This window comes from Balaenoptera physalus (assembly GCF_965194825.1).
Source record: "Balaenoptera physalus genome assembly, chromosome: 6".
Classification (NCBI taxonomy): Eukaryota; Metazoa; Chordata; class Mammalia; order Artiodactyla; family Balaenopteridae; genus Balaenoptera; species Balaenoptera physalus.
Genome location: NC_138885.1, coordinates 203,802 through 225,325, shown reverse-complemented (window position 1 = coordinate 225,325; position 21,524 = coordinate 203,802). Strand labels below are relative to the sequence as shown.

General features: G+C 55.3%; 1 protein-coding gene across 2 annotated transcripts in view; it reads left to right on the top strand.

Annotated features, from left to right (window-relative positions):
* Positions 1-21,524, top strand: part of SCTR (secretin receptor) — a 64,950-nt gene that overhangs the window by 17,830 nt on the left and 25,596 nt on the right. The window contains exons 1-4 of one of the 2 annotated variants that reach the window (XM_082465986.1): positions 9,163-10,841; positions 11,319-11,497; positions 11,649-11,756; positions 16,033-16,136. In XM_082465986.1, coding sequence (XP_082322112.1) covers positions 10,822-10,841; positions 11,319-11,497; positions 11,649-11,756; positions 16,033-16,136 — 411 coding nt within the window. In that variant the 5' untranslated portion in view covers positions 9,163-10,821. Of the gene's footprint in view, positions 1-9,162; positions 10,842-11,318; positions 11,498-11,648; positions 11,757-16,032; positions 16,137-21,524 lie in introns of those variants that run through there. The other variant, XM_082465987.1, reaches the window with a different exon arrangement.

The following is a 21,524-nucleotide window of genomic DNA, read 5'->3' as shown; positions in this document are numbered from 1 at the left end:
TCATCATTGAGTATGATGTTCACTGTGGCCTTTATATATATGGCCTTTATTATATTGAGATAGTTTCCTTTTATTTCTAGTTTAAGTGTTTTTTATCATGAAAGGGTGTTGAATCTTGTCAAATACTTTTTCTGCATCAGCTGAGATGATACTGTGGTTTTTGTTCTCCGTTTTGTTAATGTGGTGTATCACATTGAGCAGTTTTCACATTTCAAACGATCCCTGCATCGCAGGAATAGATCCCACTTGGTCATAGTGTATAATTCTTTTAATGTGCTGTTCAATTCAATGTGCTAGTATTTTGTTGAGAATTTTTACATCAGTGTTCATCAGGGATATTGGTCTGTAGTTTTCTTTTCTTGTAGAGTCCTTGTGTGGCTTTGGTATCAGAGTAATGCTGGCCTCATAGAATGATTTTGCAAGTGTTTCCTCCTTTACAGTTGTTTGGAAGCCTTTGAGGAGGCTTAGTGTTAATTCCTCTTTAAATGTTTGGTAGACTATCAGTGAGGCCATCTGGGCTTTTGTTGTTGGGAGATTTTTTATGACAGATTTCCATCTCCCGACTAGTTAGAGGTCTGCTCCGAGTTTTTACTTGCTCACGCTTCCGTCTTGGTAGGCCGTGTGTTTCTGGGAATTGATCCTTTTCATCTAGGTTATCCGGCTTGTTGGTGTACAGACCAGAGAGATCCTTTTGCAGTACGCGTATCTCCAAGTCATGGCCTTTGTTCTTGCAATCCTTGGGCTGTTGGTCGTCCACTTTCTCGTGCCCCATGCCCAGGCCGGTGACTGCTTCCCAGCCCCCCTCCCACCGTGCTCAACCCTCCCAGGAACCTGGCCGCCACCCAAACCGCTGCTCCCGCTGTGCCGCTGTCCTCTCAGCTATGTCCGCCAGACCCTCCCCTCCCTTCCCTTCCTGTCGCGCTTCTCGCTCCCTGAAGACAACTGTCTGCCCTCTGGTGGCGATGGCAGCGGTGTGTGTGTGGCTGCAAGGGGAAGGCAGCCCCATCTCTGTATTTTCCAAAAGAAAGAGAGAGGAAGAGGGGTGCAGGGGAGGAGAGGGGGAAGGGGGAGCCCAGGCTTTTAAATTAGGCTGTGTGATCTTGAACAAGTCCTAATGTCTCTGGGCCTCAGTTTCGACATCTATTTTATGGGGTTGGTGTGAAATTGAAAGCATTCATTCAAAAAATAGTCAGCACTTCTTGTTGTGAGGTGAGAATGGTGAGAAAGGAGGAGCTTGGACTCCTCTCTTATGGCTTGGGAATGTGTTTTTGCACATGAGGCAGAGACTTGATAAGCGAGCATCATCAAATAGGGGTTGGTTTCTTAGACATCACAAAAGCTGCAGAGCTGGCACAGAGTTCCCAGGTGCCCTCAGAATCCGGATTCCTCCTGTCTTTCTGCTCAATGTGTGGCATTCGCCTCCTGGTCGTAAGGTGGCTGCAGCACCTCCAGGGAGGAGGGGGGAGTATTCTGGGGGAAAAGAGATGAAGGTCGTGAGTTCAGTTCTAGACACACGGAGTGGAGGCTTCAGAGGAGGGCCGGGCTGGGGAACGCTTCTGTTTGGCTGGCAACTGAGGCTGAGGTTGCAGGAGGAGAGGGTGAGGGAAGGGGAGGAGGAGAGGGCCCAGGAGCGGCCTCGGACCCCCGAGGGGGCTCCGAGCCTGACCTGGGGGCCCGTCACCCTGTGGATGCCGACCTCACATTGCAGTTCCTGGGAGGCTGCGGATGTGCCCAGTTTGACCGACCTGGAGCAGGTCTAGCCATCTTCTGTCCGTCAGGAGCAGCCAGGGGCAGGAGGAAGATGGTGCCGTGGGCGGCAGAGGCCCAGCAGTGTGGGTGCTGCGATGGGCTTCAGTCGAGTCACCCGTCCTCTGCATGAGGGACGGGGCAGGATGACAGCTTCCTTCCGTAGGTTGAGCCTTTCCTTCCCCTCTGCTGGCTGTGGCAGGTGCTTTGGGGGAGCCAGACAGTAGTCTTACAGCTCACAGGGGCCCACCATTGAGCCACAGCCTCCTGACTTCCTGGACCCTCCTGCCACCCCAGAAACTACAGCTGTCTGCATGTCCCCAAGGTGAATGCCAAAAATTCCCGTGACAGGGCGTGGGACTTGCATTCAGGCCTGAGGGATAAAGCCTAGAATGGCAAGCCACTGGGAGAGATGATGGTGAACTTTAGTTCACACTGAGAGGTTACAGACGGTTATTTTAAAAATGAGCGTCTGAAGTGTTTAAATGTCCTGTTGCTCCCCAGTGGCTCCAGGATGAGGTTCAGCTCCTCACTCCCTTGTCCACACATCCATCCCAAACATTTCCACTTGGCTCAACCAGATCGCTTACAACTTCCTGACTGTGTCTGCTTCTCTCATGCCTCTGGGCCTTTGCACATGCTGATCCCGCTGCTTCAGCACCATTCCCTCTTTCCCACTCTGCCAACCACTCTCCTTTTCAGACTCCTCCAGGAACGATTTCTCCCTGTGCAGCTGGCCACCCGGACTTCTGCAGGACCCTCTGTTTCTCTCCTTCTTGGCACCTCTGCACTGCATCGTAGGGTTGTGTTTCCTGGATTGGGAGGGACTGTGTCACTCTCCTCTTCTTCCCCAGCGCGGGGCACAGGGCCTGCAAGACCTAGTAGTTGGTGTGTGTTTGTTGATGACTTACTGGGTGAATGAGTGAGTGCAGACGTTTGACTGAGAGCAGGAAGAGAGGAGACTTGAAGGAGAGAGAGGGAGGTGAAGCAGAGCCTTTGCGGCGGAGGACGTGGACGCCCCCGGCCTGCGCAGCTCGTCACAGACCAGCCGGGGTGAGCAGTGTAGCCGCGTCACCCATGGGGAGTGCTCCCCAGAGCCTGACCTGGGGGCCCGTCACCCTGTGGATGCCGACCTCACATTGCAGTTCCTGGGAGGCTGCGCATGTGCCCAGGTTGACCGGCCTGGAGCAGGTCTAGCCATCTTCTGTCCCCAGGGGCTCCCATGTGGTCCTACTTGTGCACCCAGGGCTGAGAAGGCGCAGTGGGACTCCTGCCGGGTTCTGCCGTGAGCTCCCGGGGGAGACCTCGCTCTCCTCGTGTGCGATGGGGCTGTGCGGCACACGCAGTAATTGCAAGTGTGTCTGGCCGGGCCGCGCAGGGGGGTGAACGGGGCCAGGCCGGCCCCGTCCCAGCACAAAGGCTCAGGCCGCGTGGATCTGTTTTGCATTTTGGCCTTCTGCAATTTTCATTTAGGAAAAGGGGTCTGTTGTTTTGAAAACCTGGTTTAAAAGCCCCTGAGCCAGAAGACTTCTGAGTCTTCTGAAGTCTTCTGAGGACCCGGACTCCCGGGAAAATCTTCAGGCCTGTTCCGCTGACAGGTTGAGAAAGCTGAGCCACAAGACCCATCGTGGAGCTTAGAACCGACGTGGTGGCCGCGGGGGGAGATTCCGTCAAAGAATGGAAACGGGAGAAACAGCAAAGGCGTAGAGCCCTCGGTCAGGCTCCGCCCCGCGGATGCCCATCAGGACCAGGTCGCGGGGGCGGGCCGGGGCTGAGGCCGCCTGGGGGGGTCCGGCCCCATGACCTCCTCTCAGGGGCACGACTCCTGAAGTCCTGGGCGCCAGGGCCCACAGGCCCTCCGTCCCCAGCAAGGCTCTGTCTGGCGCCTGAGGCGGGGAGGGGCCAGCGGACGCTCTGTGGGGGGTGTAGGTTAATGGTTAAGCTGCCCGGCCTTCCCTGCGGAGGTTAATGTCTGAGCGCCAGAAGAGTCCCAGGAGGTGCCGCTCACCGAGCTGGCGCCAAGCCCGGCGCACTCACCACGCATAAAAAATCACCTCTTCAGCTGTTCCGGGTTAGGTGGCCACGGCCTTCGGAACGTTCTGTGGGAACATTTCAGGGTCACCCTGATAGCTGCGTGGCGTGCTCTACCCAGCTATTTATTGCTCTGTTTTCAGAAGCTGATACCCCCTCAGAGCTGGCTGGGTGAAGGGCTTTTCCTCTCCCTAAGGAAGAATGTTCCCGAGAGACAGTGCAGTGGCAGGAAAGATGTGGGTTTAGCAGTTTGGACAGACCTGGGCAGGTGTGCTGCTCTGTCACTTAGGGCCGTGTGACCTTGGGCAAGACCCTGATCCTCTCTGGACCTTTGTGTCCTCGCCTTCAAAATGGGGACACAGCATCCCCTTTTCCTTTTGTCTCTGCCAGCTGGTTACCCACTCCCAAAGAACATGGGCTGGCTTCTAGCGGGTGGCGGGGGGGGGGCAGTGCTTTTTTAGTGAGGTGAAATTCACAATATTAACCATCCTAAAGCAAACAACTCAGTGGCGTTTGGTGCATTCACAGTGCAACCGCCACCACCTCTAGGTAACTCCAAAGCATTCTCATCGCCCCAAAATAAAATCTGTACCCGTTGAGTGGTCACTCCTCATCTTGCCCCCCCTCCGCCCCTGGCGACCATGCATCCACTCCCTGTCTGTATGCTTTCGCTGACTCTGGACATTTCACAACGAATGGAGCTACAGTCCGTGACCTTTGTGTCACCTCCTTCCACTAATGTTTCCAAGGTTCATCCACGTGGTGGCACTGCTATCAGTGTGTCTTACGTTTTGGCTTTTAATGCAGTTTCTCTAACAAACATTCCAGTCCTTTTCTGGCTTCTCCTGGCTCCTGAGGGCCACTGGCAGCCAGGCAACCTGGGACCTCCCTCCCCTGCCCAGAGCCTAGCTCTCTTCACCCTTTCCTTGGCACTACTGATCTGGGCTCGTTTTTCAGAAACAAGTAACTTATGTTCATGTTCGTGTTTTCGACATATTTTTTCAGTTCTTAAAACAACCTGTTCAGTAAGTCCCATTGTCATCCCCACTTCACAGATGAGGAAATTGAGGCTATTAGAGGCACAGGATCACCCAGAGCTGAAACAGGACTCTCAGCCCATATCTTTTGACTGCAAATCCTGAGGATTGTCTATTTTACAATCCAGACTGAGCTGTGAGGGACTGATATTCTCACCCTCCCAAGAAAAGATTGGCATTTGAAAAAAAAAAAAAAGAGGAAGAGAGAGACTGTTGATACCAATTAATGTCTATTTAGTGTGAGAGGCAGTGTGAAAGGCAGCGTTTCAGCCAGGGAGGACTAGGAGGGCTCTTTGGGCCGGGTGCAGTTTGTACAGTCGGGGGAGGGGAGGCTCAGCGTCCGGTGCTCAGAAGCCACCTTGAGCGAGACTCCTGGAGGGAAAAGAGCCAGCCTGCCCCAGGGAAGCGGCGCTCAGCCTCACATTCACAGGGTCCTTCGTCTCGTCCCAGGCAGCCTCCTAATTGCATGACCCTCTCTGCTTGAATACTCTAGGGGGTGGGCACCCCACTACTCCCCAGGATAGTTCTGTGGAACGGTTTGTGCTTCTTGGTTTTAAACAGGAACGCCCCCAGACTCGTTGCTGTCCCTCCTGTGCCATGCTTTTAAACGCCGTCGCCACCCTGGGCCTTCAGTTCCTCTAACCCACGCTGACCACCTCTGTGTGTGGTCCAGCCATCACAAGCAGGGCAACGCCTAAATACCGTAAATACTGCAAAGCCAAGGAGACCGCCCCAGGTTGCCCCTGGGGGTGGGCTCAGAAGGCAGAGGAGGCATGATGCAGCCAGGAAACAGGCTGTCGGTCCTGCCCATCTGGACGTGTTCCTGTAGCCGTTTCTCCTCTGGGCTTTCCTGCCATCTGGGGCGAGTGGGCAGCAGGGCACTCATGCCTCTTTCTGGAACCTTCTGTGTTCCTGCTCATCACGTCACCCCTTGTCTCCCTAGTCTGGGGGAAGTCTTGCTCTTTTTCTGTTTTCTCCCAAGTGTTTTGATTACACCAGAATTCCTCTTTATCCCCCTGCCCCAGGGACCTTTGGAAACCCAAGTCAGGGAGATCGTAAGATTTCCTGCCCTCCTCGGAGACTGTGAACTAGTAATCTGAGGAGGAAGGACGGAAAAAAGGAAAAAAATAACCAGGAGGAAAAAAAGATCCACTGCAAACACAAATCATTAATTCCCACCAAAATCCTGGGGGACGTTACTATGCCCATTTTATAGATGAGGAAAGTGAGGCTCGTAGAGGTAAGTGGCGTGTCCAAAGCTCAGTCCGTCTCCACCACACTTCACTTCAACCGAGGATGCCATGCTGTGCCGTGGGCACCAGGCAGGCACCCCCCTGGCCCCTCCAGATGACGTCTGTGGTCCCATGGTGTCTTTTCTTGTTTCCCTACTTAAACTTGCACACCCTTCCATCCCTTCCCCTCCAGCCAGGCAGTCAGTGTCAGCAGGTGACTTCAGAGATGTTGGAGGGTTGGGGGGATGCCTTGGGGCCTGCTTGCCCTGCAGCAGCCAGTTTACGTTCATTCCAGCCCTGCCCTCCCAGAGGCGCTGAGCCCTCCCTAGTGGCTCTGTTTACAAAGCTCCCCTATCCTTTACCTCATGGGTTCCCCTCAACCCCGGCTCAGGCACTGAGCTTTGCTGCTCTGGGTCTAAAACTCCCAGCCCCCCACAGTGACCCGAGTTCTGTGCTTCGTCCCTTCCGAGCCAGAGCCCCAGGGGAGGCCAGACCAGGACGCCCCCCTCCCTTTCCTGCTCCACTTGTGCAGCCTTCCCCGCACTCAGAGCAGGAGCCTGTGGGGAGTCGGGTCTGAGGCCCTCCACTCACACCCTGGAGCAGCAGAAAAGGGGTCCCTGCAAGCAGCCAGGGGGCCGCACAGACCCCCTGCTCCCCCGGCCGTAGTCCCTCCAGCCCGCTTGCACCATGTACCTTATGTACTGTGGTTTCCTTAATATTTTTTCCTTTAAATCAATTGGCTGACTTTTTTTCAGCACACTGTACGTTAGCTCTTAGGCTTATTCATCATACCTGACTGCAGCTCTGGAATCTTTGACCCACCTCTCCGCCTTTCCCTGCAACCCCAGCCCCTGGTAACCACCATTCTATTCTCTGCTTCTGTGAGTTTGACTTTTTTGGATTCCACATACCAGGGAGATGATAGCAGTATTTGTGTTTCTGTGTCTGGCTTACTTCACTGAGCATAACGTCCTCTAAGTTCGTCCGTGTTGTCACACATGGCAGGATTTCCTTTTGTTTGTTTGTTTTTGGCTGTGCGGCGTGGCACGCAGGATCTTAGTTCCCTGACCAGGGATCGAACCTGTGCCCCCTGCAGTGCAGAGTCCTAGCCACGGGGCCGCCAGGGAATCCCAGTAGGCTGAATAATACTTCACTGCATAATATTTCACTGTACTTTTCCTTACCCGTTCACCCTTTGATGGACACTTAGGCTGTCTCCATACTTTGGCTGTGGCAGATAACGCTGCAGTGCGTGTGGGGTGCAGATCGCTCCTGAGATAGTGACTTCATTTCCTTTGGGTGTGTGTCCAGGGCTGGGATTGCTGGGTCATATGGCGGCTCTAGCTTAATTATTTGAGGAAGCTCCATGCCGTTTTCCACAGTGGCTGCGCCAACTTACATTCCCACCAACAGTGCGTGAGGGTTCCCTATTTTTTCAACTGACTTTTTTTTTTAACTTAGCCTCATCCTAAACAGTAGTAACCCTCAAAGTCACAGCTGTGATGTGCTTCTTCTATAACCTTTTAATGCGTATTAAATTCTCTTTTTAAAAATGTACAACTGTTACAATTAAAAGTGTTCCACCATGTACCAGCCTAAGGGGCACACCGCCACCATGTGCTCCTCACACACTGGCCCCCTGGGTCTGTGCCCAGACGGCGAGGCCAGGGCTGGGAGAGTGTGGCCATGGCACAGGGCTCGGGACGTGAGAGAGGCCGTGTGGGGTCAGCATCCAGGCCTCCTACCGCCAGTGGTCAGCCCGGCGGTGGGATCTCAGCTCTGCCAGTCCTGCTGTCACCCTGCATGCCACTTCACCTCTTGGGGCCTGGGTTCCTCGTCTCTGCTGTGGGACAGCAACCCTGCTCGACCCCTGCGGCGCACGGCGCCTGCTGTGTGTCCAGCACAGGGCTGGACGGCCCCTTCCCAGCCTCTTCTCCCTACTTGGCTGATGGGAAGGGCATGGGTGTGAACCAGCTGTAGGGGGGCCCCGCTTCCCTCCCAGCCCCCACCAGCCGCTCCCGCCCGGCCTTCTGCCAGCACAGGCCAGTGTCCCTGTGGGCCCGGCCTGACATGCCCCAGCTCAGGAAGCCCGCCAGACACCCTGGCCCCCTTCCCATCTGTCTGGCCAGCCGGACGTGGGTCATCCGGCCTCGTGGACTGGGGCCATGGGCCAGTGCCCTGGCTGACCTGGCCAGCCTCAGCCCTGAAGCCCCTTCTCCCAAAGTGAGGGAAGAGGCTCCCGTGTGTTTCCACAGTGGGGAAATGCGCCGTCTGCCCCCAGGAGGTGTGCCTGAGCCGCTGGGGCCTCTTCAGAAGCAGCGAGGCCGTGGGGTCCCCTCACCCTCCAGCCCCCAGGTGCGGGAGAGCTCAGAGTAGGGGCAAACCGTGCTCGTCTGCGCAGGGCCCTCAGGGCCGTGTCACTGTCCCAAGGGCGTCCGGGGGCCTGGTGAGCCACGTCCATGGTGGGGATCTGGAGGGCCGGCGCCCAGAGGTGGCAGAACCCTGCCTGGGTGCCCAGGGGAGTTTCAGGAAGAGAGAAGGTCCAGGGCGCACTGTGAGAGCTGGGGTGAAGCCTCGGGAATATCCAAGGGGGTCTCAAGTCCCACGTTGCTCGAAGGATGCACACACCTGGTCCTTGGACACCTGGATGCCTTCACTGTCCTTGTGGGAGCCCCATCCAGGCCCCGCCCTGTGTGCCCATGGCGGCTCTCCTCCATCGCCCTCCCCTCCCCGTGCCCGGGGCCACAGCCTCCCTGTCCCTCCCGGGGCTCTCCACCTCCAGAGCCCCCCAGACACGCTCCTCCAGGAAGCTGGGGCGGATGCCCTGGAGACAGGCAGGTGGGCGGAGCCTCCCTGCCCCTCCATTCCTGGCTGTGTGACTCCAGGAACCTGCCTCTCCCTGCTCTGCCGCTTCGTTTGTAAACCGAGGACAGAGCCGGGCGCCTGGCAGCACTGCTGTGCATTCAGTGAAGCACGGAGTGACTCCTGCTGGGACCAAGGCAGAGCTGGTGGCAGAGAACCGGAAGGCCAGGACCTTAGTGTGGGGTTCAGAAGTCAAGTGGGCATCACGGCGAAAGCCCATTTACAAGGGATGGGTGATGGGGAAGGGAAGGGGCCGGAGGCTGGGACGTTCGTCCATTCCTTAGACGCTTGTGGACGCCTGTGCCTTGCCCAGCCCTTGCGGGCACAGGCGTCCAGCAGTCAGGAATCAGACAGGTTCCTGCTCTCCCGACTGTCTGCCCGGGGTGGGGGGAGCCATCTGCACCCAGGCACCAGGAGGAGCTGCCCCCCACTGTGACCTCCCTGGCCTCTCACCACCATCTTGAATGTGCTCCTGGGAGCCCAAGGCTGGTCTGAGCCCGGAAGCAGGGGCCTTCGCTGTGGGGAGGTGCAGTGCGAAGATTCTCAAAGCAGAGCCGAATGACGCATACAGCAGCGCCTGTAGGGAGGTCTTCACATGCGGATTCCTGGGGCTCAGGATGATTGAATTAGAACCTCCCAGGTGATTCTGATGTCCACTGCAGGATCAGAGCCTCTGAAGTGGGACAGATCACCAGGGGACTTTACATGGTGTGGACGAGGGTGTCGAGGAGGATATTGATGCTTTGAGCCTGGTTGTTACCCATGCCTGGAAAGAGACCCCTGCGCTTCACAAAAGCTGGGCATCAGCCATCTGGGAACCCAAGGGCCCCTTCAAACCACGCGCATCCGCCAGTCCCTGGAGCTGAAAACTGCCCGGCAATTCAGAGGACCCAGCCTGGCCTGCCCTCCCCCTGCCAGGATGAAACCAGAAAGGGCTTGGGGAGGACGGCAGGAGGGAGCTGTAATTCCCCTGCACCCACTGAGGGCCGGGCTTTCCGTGTGAGGTTGATCTCCTCCTCCCCCGGACAACCTCAGGAGGAAGGCATCTGTTTCCCCCAAAAGAGCTGAGGAACCGGGCTCGGGCAGCGAGTGTGTGGTGAGGCAGATTGGAGCTCAGGTCTGTGGGCCTCAAGGGTCTGGGTTCTCTCTGAAGGTTGGGGCTCCGGGTTAGTGTGGTCTGCTCTGTGTTCCCCAAACCAGATGTGGGGTGACTGCTGACCTCATGGGTGTCAGTCACCTTGGCTCAATTTCCGGTCTGCTCCAGACCTCCCCGGGTGATGCCCTCCCAGGTGGCATGGGCCCCCAGAAGCCTGTCACAGGAGCAATTTCCCTGGCTTTCTTCCCCCGGGATCAACTTTGGGAGAATTGGTGGGTGGTTATGTTAAATGATCATTTTTAACAGAGTATAATCATAACTCACGGGCAAATACAAAATGAATACCTGCCAAACATTGTACCTAAGTAATGAGAGAACCAGTAAGATATTACCACTGGTTCACAGGAGAACTCAAAGTACTGTACGTATAAGGCAGAATGGTAAAATGAATTTACAAATAGATGCAAAACTGGCTGAAAACAATTATGTATAAATTGTAGATAACTGATAGTCATGCAAATGCAAAGGAAGAGATAGAACTGTGGATTCAAATGCCTTTGGACAGGACATCAGTTGTCTGCAATTTATAGAGTTGCAAAATAGCTCAAAGACGTAAAAGGCCAGAGATCCACAGAATCAGCTAACCCAGAAGGCTGTGATTAGACAACGCCTAGTTTTGCTTTGAAGACGCCTGATAATCTTTTCATTTCCAAGCCTTTCAGTTACCAGAAGTGGGCCACAGATCTGGCTCTGAGCTTCCTAGCAACCAAACAAAGCAAAAAGGAAACAGCCTCAAATTCAGTGTTTATAAGGACAGATGTATACTAGTTGTTCACCGTAAGTTCAGCTTCGCGTTGCCTTGAGACCATGTTCTCCTTTGGGGGTGGGGGGGTAGGGGGCCTCATCAAGGGAACCCAGTGAGGTGAAAGCAGCATCCTCAATGACGTTCCTACCACAAATGCAGTGCTGCTTCCATAGCCAAGGCAGCGGTTCTCAAAGTGTGGTCCCAGACCAGTAACACCAGCCTCCCCTGGGAACTTGTTAAAAATGCAAATTCTCAGGCTCCACCGAGACTTTGGGGGTGGGGTCCCAGCCATCTGTGTTTTAACAAGCACTCTGGATAATTCTGATACAAGCTGAAGTCTGAGATTCATGGGACAAAGTTCTCAGCCCTGCCATCACGGTAGAATGACCCAGAAAGCTTTAACACCGCATCATGCCTGAGCGCCACGCAGGACCGATGAAATCAGGGTCCCTGGAGGTAGGGCCCGGTTAGGTATGTTTTTAAAGCTCTCTGGTGGTTGTACTGTGCAGCCAGGAGGCAGGCTCACTGCCATGGAGTCAGCGGGTACGAGCAGAGGCCAGGAGATGCCCCATCTTCTGCTCTGGAGGAGCCCAGCCCTTCCCTTGCGAGGCTTCTGTGAGACAGTGTGTCCTGTGTGTCTTCAGCACTGAGCCCTCACCGTGTAGATGCCGAGGCCACCACCCCAAAGGTGACAGGGCCCGTTAGACGCTGTGGTTCCTGGTCACGGGAGCGCACCTAGGGGGGACACCCAGGCGCGGGTGCCGGTGCTGGTGCCACGGTGCTGGGGAGGCCCTGCGTCCACGCTGCGACCCGTCTGACGCCGCTTCTCTCCTCGGCAGGCTGCCAGGGGCTGTGGGACAACACGAGCTGCTGGCCCTCCTCTGCGCCGGGACAGACGGTGGAAGTGGCCTGCCCGCGGTTCCTCTGGATGCTCGTGGGCAGAAACGGTAACTGCCCAGCCGGGAGGCTGTGGGGCGGCCCCCGGGGTGGGCCTGGGCCTGGAGGCGTGAGGCCGAGGAGACTTCTCTGGGGACAAGGAGTGAGTGGAAGGGTGGGGGTGGTCTTCGTTGGGGATTGGAAGCCTTGACTGGGGAGGTGCGGTGTGGCCTCAGTTGTCAGGGCGCCAAGCAAGGGGGTTGGGGGCCACAGACTGGGGAAGTGGGGAAGGAGGCCAGGCTTGCTTCTCTCTGCCCGGTGCCCTCATCAAGGGGCTCCTCTCCTCCCTTCCACGTTTCTGCCCCCTTAGCACCCGGGGCCCTTGCTCCAGCCCTCGTGTCTGGGTCACACCGGGCCCAGGCTGGCCTTCCAGGACACTTACTTCCTCTGTGCCCTCTCGGCCAGGCCCTGCTGGTGAACTCTGCCCTCCCTGGAAGCTTCTGGCAAAGCTGCAGTTTATACGGGTTCCCTTCATTTCAGGCAAGGAAGTGAGGAGGTCGTCTCAGACAGGGGACACGCGGGGACTAACGCTGGCTAAAGCCCTGTCACGTGCCAGGCATCTTTAGAGATGTGAGCTCGCTCAGTCATCACAAAACCCCTGCAAACCACAGACCTTTTCCCTGCGCTTGACCCAGTTAAGGAGTAAAAATAACAGCGTCTACGAGGGGTTTAGCCGTTGCCCTCAGGTTCACAGCTGGGAGGTGGGGAGGCGGCGGCTGCCGTTTCTCCTCTCTGCCACACGGTGTCGCTGTGGGGCTGCAGGACTCGCCACCTGCCCGTCGGCACGGAGGCGCTGCCCCTTGGGTGCGATGCCCGGCGTCCGGGGCTGGTTGGGGGACGGGGCTGAGGGTGGGTGGATCATCTCAGCCTGGGTCCCACTGTGCTCATACCCAGCAGCAGGTCCAGGGCATCGGCCAGCCCAGGAGCGTAGGTGGGGACAGTCCAGCCTCAGGTACCGAGAACCATCCTCCCAGCACCCCTTCCCTCCCCACGGAGCCACCTCGGGTCCGGGGTCTGGAGGAAGGCTTCTCGGTGGTGTCCCGAGGGTTCCAGGGCTCCCCAGCCAGGGCAAGGAAGGAGCACCTAGTGAGGACAAGCTGGTGCTCCAGACCCTTCCTTTTGAAAGAAGAAAGAAACAGAACGACTTAATTCTTTCTCAGGGCACCCGCTACATGGGCCCAGACGGAATGAGTGTCTGTGTGACTGGGGAAACTGCAGGCTGGATTCTGCCTCCAGATATTTGTCTGTCTGTGCCAGGGCCCAGAATGTTCCATCTAGGATGCATTCCTTTGATGCTTAAAAGGGCACTGGTGTTCCAGAGTTTCTTATTAAAAAGCACACTTCCCGAGTGGGGTCAGGCCTTGGCTTTTTTTCCCTTTTGTCTTGGTGGGGATGGGAGCCTTATAGCAGCAGAGATTCCTAACCTGACTAGGGTCCTGGGGGTTTTTGAGAATCAGATAAAAGCTTTGGCCTGGCTCTTCCCCAGACTGCACACACGTGTGAACAGAAATGCTGACTGTAGTTTCAGGGGCCCTTGAGGTGTTCACTGACCTGAACTTGGGGCAGAATCCCTTACCTATTAGGAATTAAACCCAGGGGAAGTGGGTGGGAGGAAGGGGCTCCAGAGGGAGCCCACCCCTTGTCTCCTCTGCAGTTCTACTAAGAGCCCTGTCAGCAGAGGGCACTGCCTTGTTTACTGCTCTGGGCACCTGGGCTGGGTCACACGCAGCATCATCTTGGGAATCCTGTGGGGTCTGTGAAGAGAGGCCCCCAGACAGGCAGCCCAGCCTCCAGGGACACGCTGTCTGATAACCGCTTCTGGATTCCAGGCAGTGTGTGTGCTTTTAATTCAGCCTTCTCATCCAACCAGTGTACCTTTGACCACCATTCTCTCCTCTCTGACAGCCTAGCTTGCTTGATTTAATGACAGAAACCTTCCACCCATCTCCTAAATTCCAAGACTCCAAGCCCCACCGTCCTGGTCCATTTTAGAGAGGCCAGAAGCAGAAGGGAAGTAGCCCTGTGGCTCCCACTCTGTCTGGCACCAGCCTGAGTGACGTGCGTGTGCTGTCGTGTTTCCTGCCGCGTCCTGCAGTGTGGGTGATTATTCCCACTTGGCACAGAGAAGTGATGCACCTAAGGGTACACAGCAACAAAGAGCCAGCGCTGGGTTTCGAACTCAGATCTGGCTGGTTCTAAACCAGTGCTCCAGGTCTCATGGGCCATCCTAGACCTGGCACGCCTGGAGCCCAAAGGCCACGGTCTCCTGCTAGAGCTGCCCCTGGGACTTCAGGGAGAGGGCCAGGCAGGAGGGCCGTACAGTGATGGTCCACGTCCTGGCTGCGCACTGTTACCCAGTTCTGGGCCTTGGTTTTCTCGTCTGTGAGATAGGTCAGCAGCACCTCCCTCAGTGGGGCGCTGTGAGGGTGAGATCAGAATCAGTACGTTAGCCTAGTGGCTGGTCCTAGAAATGCCCGCCATATTTCTCCAGCTCAGTGGAACCCTGAGAGCCAGTGGCCCAGACCCTGGGGCCTGTCAGAGAGGAACACACCAGGCCCAGCTGGGGTGGCTGGGGGCCCTGGACAGGATACTGGCTAGAGCGAAAGGAGCAGCAGGGCTCCTGTGTACAGGGTCAGCTCCCTGCACCCCCGCAGCCTCCACAGCAGCCAGACCCGGGGACCGGAACTCGGCCCTCCTCGGCAGCCCGGAGAGGAGGATGCAGCTGGGCCGGTCGGTGCAAGCAGGGCAGCTCCCCCTGCTTCCCCAGACTTCCTTCTTGGCTGGCAGCAACTCTACCCCAGTCTTCGGGCTCCTGTTCTAGGAGCTCCTCGTGCGCGGGCTTTTCCCTCTCCTCTTGTAGAAATGCGTGGAGCAGGCTTTTCATCCCCCCCCATCTGCTTCTCTAGCCAGCCAGCCAGCCTGCAAATGTTTGATGAGCAAGCGCTCTGGGCGGGCCCTGGGGAGCCTTCGGGAACTGTCGTCTGCCAGGGGGGCGGGGGGGCCGTTGTCAGCTCCGTGTGGGGCGCAGGCTGCAGCCGTGTGCTGGAGGGGTGGGGCGGTGAGCCCCGGGACAGGGAGGGAGGGCTGCGGCTACCTTGCGAGTTGTAACGGGGAGAAACGCAGAGGTGTGGCCTGGTGCCCTGGTTACAGGGCTAATCATTCCCTCCTCAGGGGTGGCTGCCTGGAGGGCTGGCTCTGCTGGTTTGCAGATGCTGGGGAGCAGGGTGCGAAGTTGGATGTAAAATAGAACCTCTTAGGGCAGAAGTAGGACCCGGAGCCTGAGGAGGGTTCACTGTGGGCGGGGCTGGGTCCTCACCAGCCAGGCAGATTCTCTGGGGGACCCACCCATTAGATGGCTGCAGGGCCTGGGAGCAGGAAGACCAGGATTAAGAAAGGGCATTAGAACAAAGCCTGCGGCTAAGAGTATAGGCCTGAGCCCCGGGGTTCAAATCCCAGGTCCCCCATTTACTGTGGTGTGACCTTGAGCAAGTTATTTAACCACGGTGTGCCTCAGTTTCCCCAGCTGTAAAATGGGTGTAGTAATTACATGTTACAGTACATTTTACTGTAAAAGTAACAGTGCTGGCCTCCTAGTCTTGTTAGGATTAAGTGAGTTAATACCCATCACACGCTTAGAACAGTGCCCAGCACGTAGCAGTGACCGTGTAGCACGTAGCAGTGACCGTGTATTGTTACAATAGAGCACGAAATTTTATAACTGAGTAAATACACAGCCGTTAGTGTGAGATCAACATTGTTTGATTCAAGGTGTGTAACCTGCTCTTCTTAAGCACTGCATCCAGCCTCTCTCCTCATAGGAGACACTGCAGTGCCTCCCAGCTTGAAGGTTCTCCGGGGGCACCCAGGGAATTGAGTGGTGACGCTGGAAGTTCTGCTGGGCCTGGGCCTGGGGCATGTGTCAGTCGTCTCCCTCACTGTGGAGCTCGGTGCCTGGCACAGTGGGCGTGGGGCGGGGGCCAGAGGGGTATCGGGGCAGGGCCGGCCAGCTTTGCAGGTCGACGTATCCGGGAGCCGCGGGTCTGTCCCACGCTCGCGCATCCGCTCTAGGCCATCTACCTGCGCACCTTTCCCACTGCTTTTCCTGACTGACTCTTACTAAGGTTTCCAGGGCCAGCTGAGCCAATTGCAGCTGCCTGTGTGGTTCAGAGAAAGGGACAGGGTGACGGAAGGAAGCTCCAGCTGCCCCTGAGATGCAGCGAGGGCCCCTGGAGAGCCGGCCTTGGGTCCGGTCCCCACTGCTCACCGCAGGCTGCTTGGCCCCCACAGGTTCCATATTTCGGAACTGCACGCAGGGCGGCTGGTCAGAGACCTTCCCCAGGCCCGACCTGGCCTGTGGGGTCCACGTGAACGACTCCTCCAACGAGAAGAGGGTAAGCCTGCCAACACCTCCCTGCGGGGCAGAGGTGGCTGGGGGAGGAGAGAGTGAGGCTGGCTCAGGGTGAGGTTGGGGACCCCGGGCTGCCCCTCTCAGCCCCACACCCTCCTCGCTCCCCTGGGCTGGATGGGCCCGCTTCCCCTCCCTGGTCCACCAGCCCAGAGGTGGTGGTCCTGAGGAGCATGGCACAGTGAGAACCGCCACGTGCCATCGGGTTGCTGGGATCGGGCAGGCGTGAAACCCGAAGAGCAGAGACTGGGGCTAAATGCTTGGGGTCCGGTGGTGAGTCTGAACCTGCCTGTGACCTTGGGGGTTGGGCAGGATGTAACTTCTCTGTGCCTCAGTTTCTTCATCAGGGAAATGGGGTTAGTAATAGTCCTGACCTCACAGGCTCGTGAACCTGTGGAAGTGCAGGCAAGGGTGCCTGGCCGCAGTGCCTGCTCACAAATGTCCCTTCTCAGAGGAGCCTCGGGCTCCAGAGGCAGGAGAGCCCGGCGGTGGGCAGGCCTGGTTTGAGACAGGACGCTGGTGCGGTGGGCTCCCTGAAGGGGCCGTCTGGTTCAGAGCCCTTCCCGAAGGACATTGAGTGAGGCCTGACGTGGAGGATGGAGTTTCTTCTCTCCCAGGTCTTATCATCCAGTTAGGGAAGACACATGAGGTCTTCAGATCCGATGGGAGTAATTTAATAAGGATACCTGTGGTCTTGGAGGGCCAGTGGATGGGCTCAGACCTCTGTAGATTACCATTTCTGTCACTGACCTATATGAAGACAGGAGGCTTATGTGTATCACGTTTGTAAAGTCCATAAGATTAAGAGGGATCATTTGTATAGTGGGTGGCAGGACGGAGGTTCGAAAGTGACAGAAATTTCCAACTGGCTTCATAAGCTAACGTGGCTCACGTAGCTAGGGATGCGGAGAACGGGCCTCAGGACCCTTTCGTGAGCAGTACCCCAAAGCCACCCAGGACCAGCTTCTTTCTGTCTCTCCTCCTGCTAGCCTGGTGGGTTATCCCAAGGCTGACTCGCTTCCTGTTGTCAGGTGACTGCCATTGGTGACTGTAGCGCAGACTCCCCAGGCCTGCCTGTCCAGCAGGAGGGGCGGCCTTACTTTTCTTGCTAACAGCAAGAAAGTTTCTTACGCAAGCCGCCAGCAAGCCTGTCCTCACGTCTCACTGGCCCAACGTGACTTGAGCCTGTCCACCTCCAGACCATCCCTGGCAGAGGGTTGGGACACGTGCTTGGCTTGGACCAGCAGTTCTCAAACTTTCTGGCCTCGGGATCCTTTTACACCCTTGGGAGTTACTGAGGGCCCTAAAGAGCTTTTGGTTTTGTGAGTTATGTCTGTGAAAACCACATATAAGGACTGTTGGCTTAGACTAACCAGCTGGGCAAGCACGGAGCCCAGGGCCTTAACTGTGTTATTCACGGCCGGGTTGGAACTGTAAAATGCCAGAGGAAGGAGCAGAGATTTAACAAAGATAAATGCGGGCTTCCCTGGTGGCGCAGTGGTTAAGAATCCACCTGCCAATGCAGGGGACATGGGTTCGAGCCCTGCTCTGGGAAGATCCCACATGCCGCGGAGCAGCGAAGCCCTTCGCCACAACTACTGAGCCTGCGCTCTAGAGGCCGCGAGCCACAACTATGGAGCCCGCATGCCACAACTACTGAAGCCCATGCACCTAGAGCCCGTGCTCTGCAACAAGAGAAGCCACCACAGTGAGAAGCCCACGCACCGCAACCAAGAGTAGCCCCCGCTCACCACAACCAGAGAAAACCAGCGTGCAGCAACGAAGACCCAACACGGCCAAAAATAAATAAATTAAAACAAAGATAAATGCAAAGTTCTGGACTTAACTCAGAAAATCAGTTGTCTAAAATAGTAAAAAGAAGACCTACCGTGGCGTCAGCTCACATAAAAAAATAAAATCGAATCCCTAAGACTGGTGGAAGGGTTTCCAGACCATGAGATTCACTGTGATTCACGGGTCCTTAAATGCCAGTCCACAGACAAGCGCAGACTTTGTCTTTTTTTTTAATTTTTATTTTATTTTTGTCTGTGTTGGGTCTTTGTTGCTGCACGTGGGCTTTCTCTAGTTGCAGCGAGCGGGGGCTACTCTTCATTGCAGTGAGCGGTCTTCTCACTGCGGTGGCTTCTCTTGTTGCAGAGCACGGGCCCTAGGCGCTCTGGCTTCAGTAGTTGTGGCATGCGGGCTTAGCTGCTCCACGGCATGTGGGATCTTCCCGGACCAGGGCTCGAACCCATGTTCCCTGCATTGGCAGGCGGGTTCTTAACCACTGCGCCACCAGGGAAATCCAAGGCTTGTGGGATCTTAGATCCCTGACCAGGGATTGAACCCAGGCCCTTGGCAGTGAAAGCGTGGAGTCCTAACCACTGGACTGCCAGGGAATTCCCACAAACTTTTTCTTTTATTCTGAGAATTGAATCATCCTTTCTTAGTGTTGAAATGTCTTTTTCTCTTTTAATCAAATGATGGTGAAAGTATGTATTTGTTGGTTGTCTTTTTGCAACTTCCTGACTTGGCCCACACCAATTGCCAACAGTGGACAGATTAGCGGAAAGACCAGGCAAAGCTGCCACTTGGGTAAAAAAAATGGAGTTTGCTTACCGAGAGCAGAGGTTAGCAAACTAGGGCCCTTGGGCCAAATCCAGCCCACCATTTGCTTTTTGCAAGTAAAGATTTATTGACACAGAGCCACACCCATTTGCACTGTAAGGGCAGAGTTGAATAGTTGCAAAAGAGACCGAATAGTACCCAAAGCCTAAAATGTTTCCTGTCTGTCCCTTTATGGAAAACGTCTGCTGTCTCCTGATGCAGAGGATAGAGAAGGAGGGGGCCCAGTCGAGACACACAGCAGAGAGATGGGCAGCTTGATCCAGGACAGGCAGCAGCCCTCTGGGGGGCAGGGGGTGCGCAGCTGCAGAGGTTGAGGCCTGGGGCAGAGGTCACATCTGGCTTCCTGGGAACAGGGCTCTTTTGGGGTCAGATCTTACAGACAAAGGCAGAGCTGGCCAGGGCGTCCTGAGGGTGACCCGGCAGACAGTAACCCAGCCACAGGACAGCACGGGATGCTCAGTCCGGACCCTGCACGCTTGTCACGCCACGCCTCCTCACGCTGCCCAGGCTAACCCGATGTGCTCCTGACCCGGGGCTGCAGACCCAGGCGTCCCCGGGGTGAGGCCGACGCCCTCAGCTGTGGGGCACGTCCCACACGTGACGAGATCCTAGGCCGACACGTTGGTCCTCCGACTTTTTGACATTTCACTGCTCTTTGACGTCCCCAAGTCTAGGAACCATTCATCCAATGCAACCTCTGCCGCTGTGGCTCCCCGCTTTTTGCTGAGAGGCGGCTTCTGGCTTCTGGAGTCGCAGTCGCCTCAGTGCCGAAGCGCAGGGTCACATGGCAGCCAGCCGTCAAAGGTTCCCTCTGCTGCCAGGAAACTTTCGGTCCGTCTGAGTCCAGTGGGCTTTGTGGTTACTCCCCTACCCCTGGGGCTCACAATGAGGTCTCAGGCGTTTAGTACTCGGCTTCCCTAAGCTTGTCTGTTTCCTGTAGGGTGCAGTGTAGCCAGTTCAGATGGCAGTCACCTTCCCCCCGAGGTGCTCCACTCTACTAATGCTCCTCTTAAAGTAACATACCCAGAGCTGGACCAAACACTGCAGACGTTCCAGCGTGGCCTGCTGCACAGCACTGCGTTAATGTAACTGAGAAGAGACCTAATTGTCCTGGCAGCTACCCCATACCCATACCTCACACCGGCACTGTCAGACTGCTGCCTCAGACTGAACGGTGGTTGGGGGGGTAGAGGGTGGAGATGGGGAAGAATCAACATGTGCTGCGTGTCTTCCAAGTGCCAGGCATTGTCTAGGTACTCTACCTGATACCCTATTTGTTCTTCCAAAAAGCCTGCACGGTAGATATTATCCCCATTTTGCAGATGAGGAATCTGAGGCTCAGAGAAGTTAAGTAATTTGCCCAGGGTCACACAGCTGGTGAGTAGTAGCAGTCCTGGGTTGGGAACCCTTGTCTCTTGGCTCTGAAGCCTGTGTATGTTCTCTCTGCATACACTTCTTTAATGCCATGGAGCTTGGGCCACTCAAACCTCAAGGTCATTTTCATATGAACAGCTGTCAGGTTTCCCCAATAGTATTCTTGTGCCTGTGGTTCTTTGTTTTTTATTACCCTTTTCTTCTGGTTATAAGATAGTACTTACCCACTGAAGAAAAATGAAAAGTACAGAAAAAAATACAAATGAAAATAACGACTCTATCCACAAGTTTATACTCCAAAGTTAACCACTAATAATGTCTAACACACCTCCTTACAGTCTTGTTTCTGTGTGTGTATGAGATTGAACCACATGAGATGGCCAATATGCGGTCTTTTTCGATGTACAGAAAAGGGCAGTTTCATACAATTCAACTTAACACTTTTTTTACATAAAGCAGAAATCACACTGTACATGTAAAATTTGTATTCTGCCTTTTCAGTTAACATTACATTATGTCCTGACATCTTTTAAAACTCTTGGTAAGCACCATTTTTTTTAAATTAATTAATTAATTTATTTATGGCTGTGGTGGGTCTTCGTTTCTGTGCGAGGCCTTTCTCTAGTTGTGGCAAGCGGGGGCCACTCTTCATCGCGGTGCGCGGGCCTCTCACTATCGCGGCCTCTCTTGTTGCGGAGCACAGGCTCCAGACGCATAGGCTCAGTAGTTGTGGCTCACGGGCCTAGTTGGTAAGCACCATTTTTTAATGCAGTCTAACCTTTGGACTTAAAAGGATTTAGTTAACTATTCTTCTGTTGTTGGACATTTGTGTGTTTTTCATCAAAAATGGTTCTGTGGGGCTTCCCTGGTGGCGCAGTGGTTGAGAATCTGCCTGCCAATGCAGGGGACACGGGTTCGAGCCCTGGTCTGGGAAGATCCCACATGCCACGGAGCAACTAAGCCCGTGTGCCACAACTACTGAGCCTGTGCATCTGGAGCCTGTGCTCCGCAACAAGAGAGGCCGTGATAGTGAGAGGCCCACGCACCGCGATGAAGAGTGGCCCCCGCTTGCCGCAACTAGAGCAAGCCCTCGCACAGAAACAAAGACTCAACACAGCCAAAAATAAATAAATAAATATTTTTAAAAATGGTTCTGTGATGAACATCTTTATATATAAATATGCTTTTATATTTCTGATAATTCTTAGAGTTAACTCCTAGAGGTAGAGGGGCGGTCAGAAGGAATGCATGTTTCAGAGGTTCTTGATACATGCTACTTTCCAGAGAGACTGAACCTATTTTCACTCCTACTATACCCTCACCTACATAGAATATTAGTATTTTTAAATATTTGTTAATTTGGTTGGTAAAA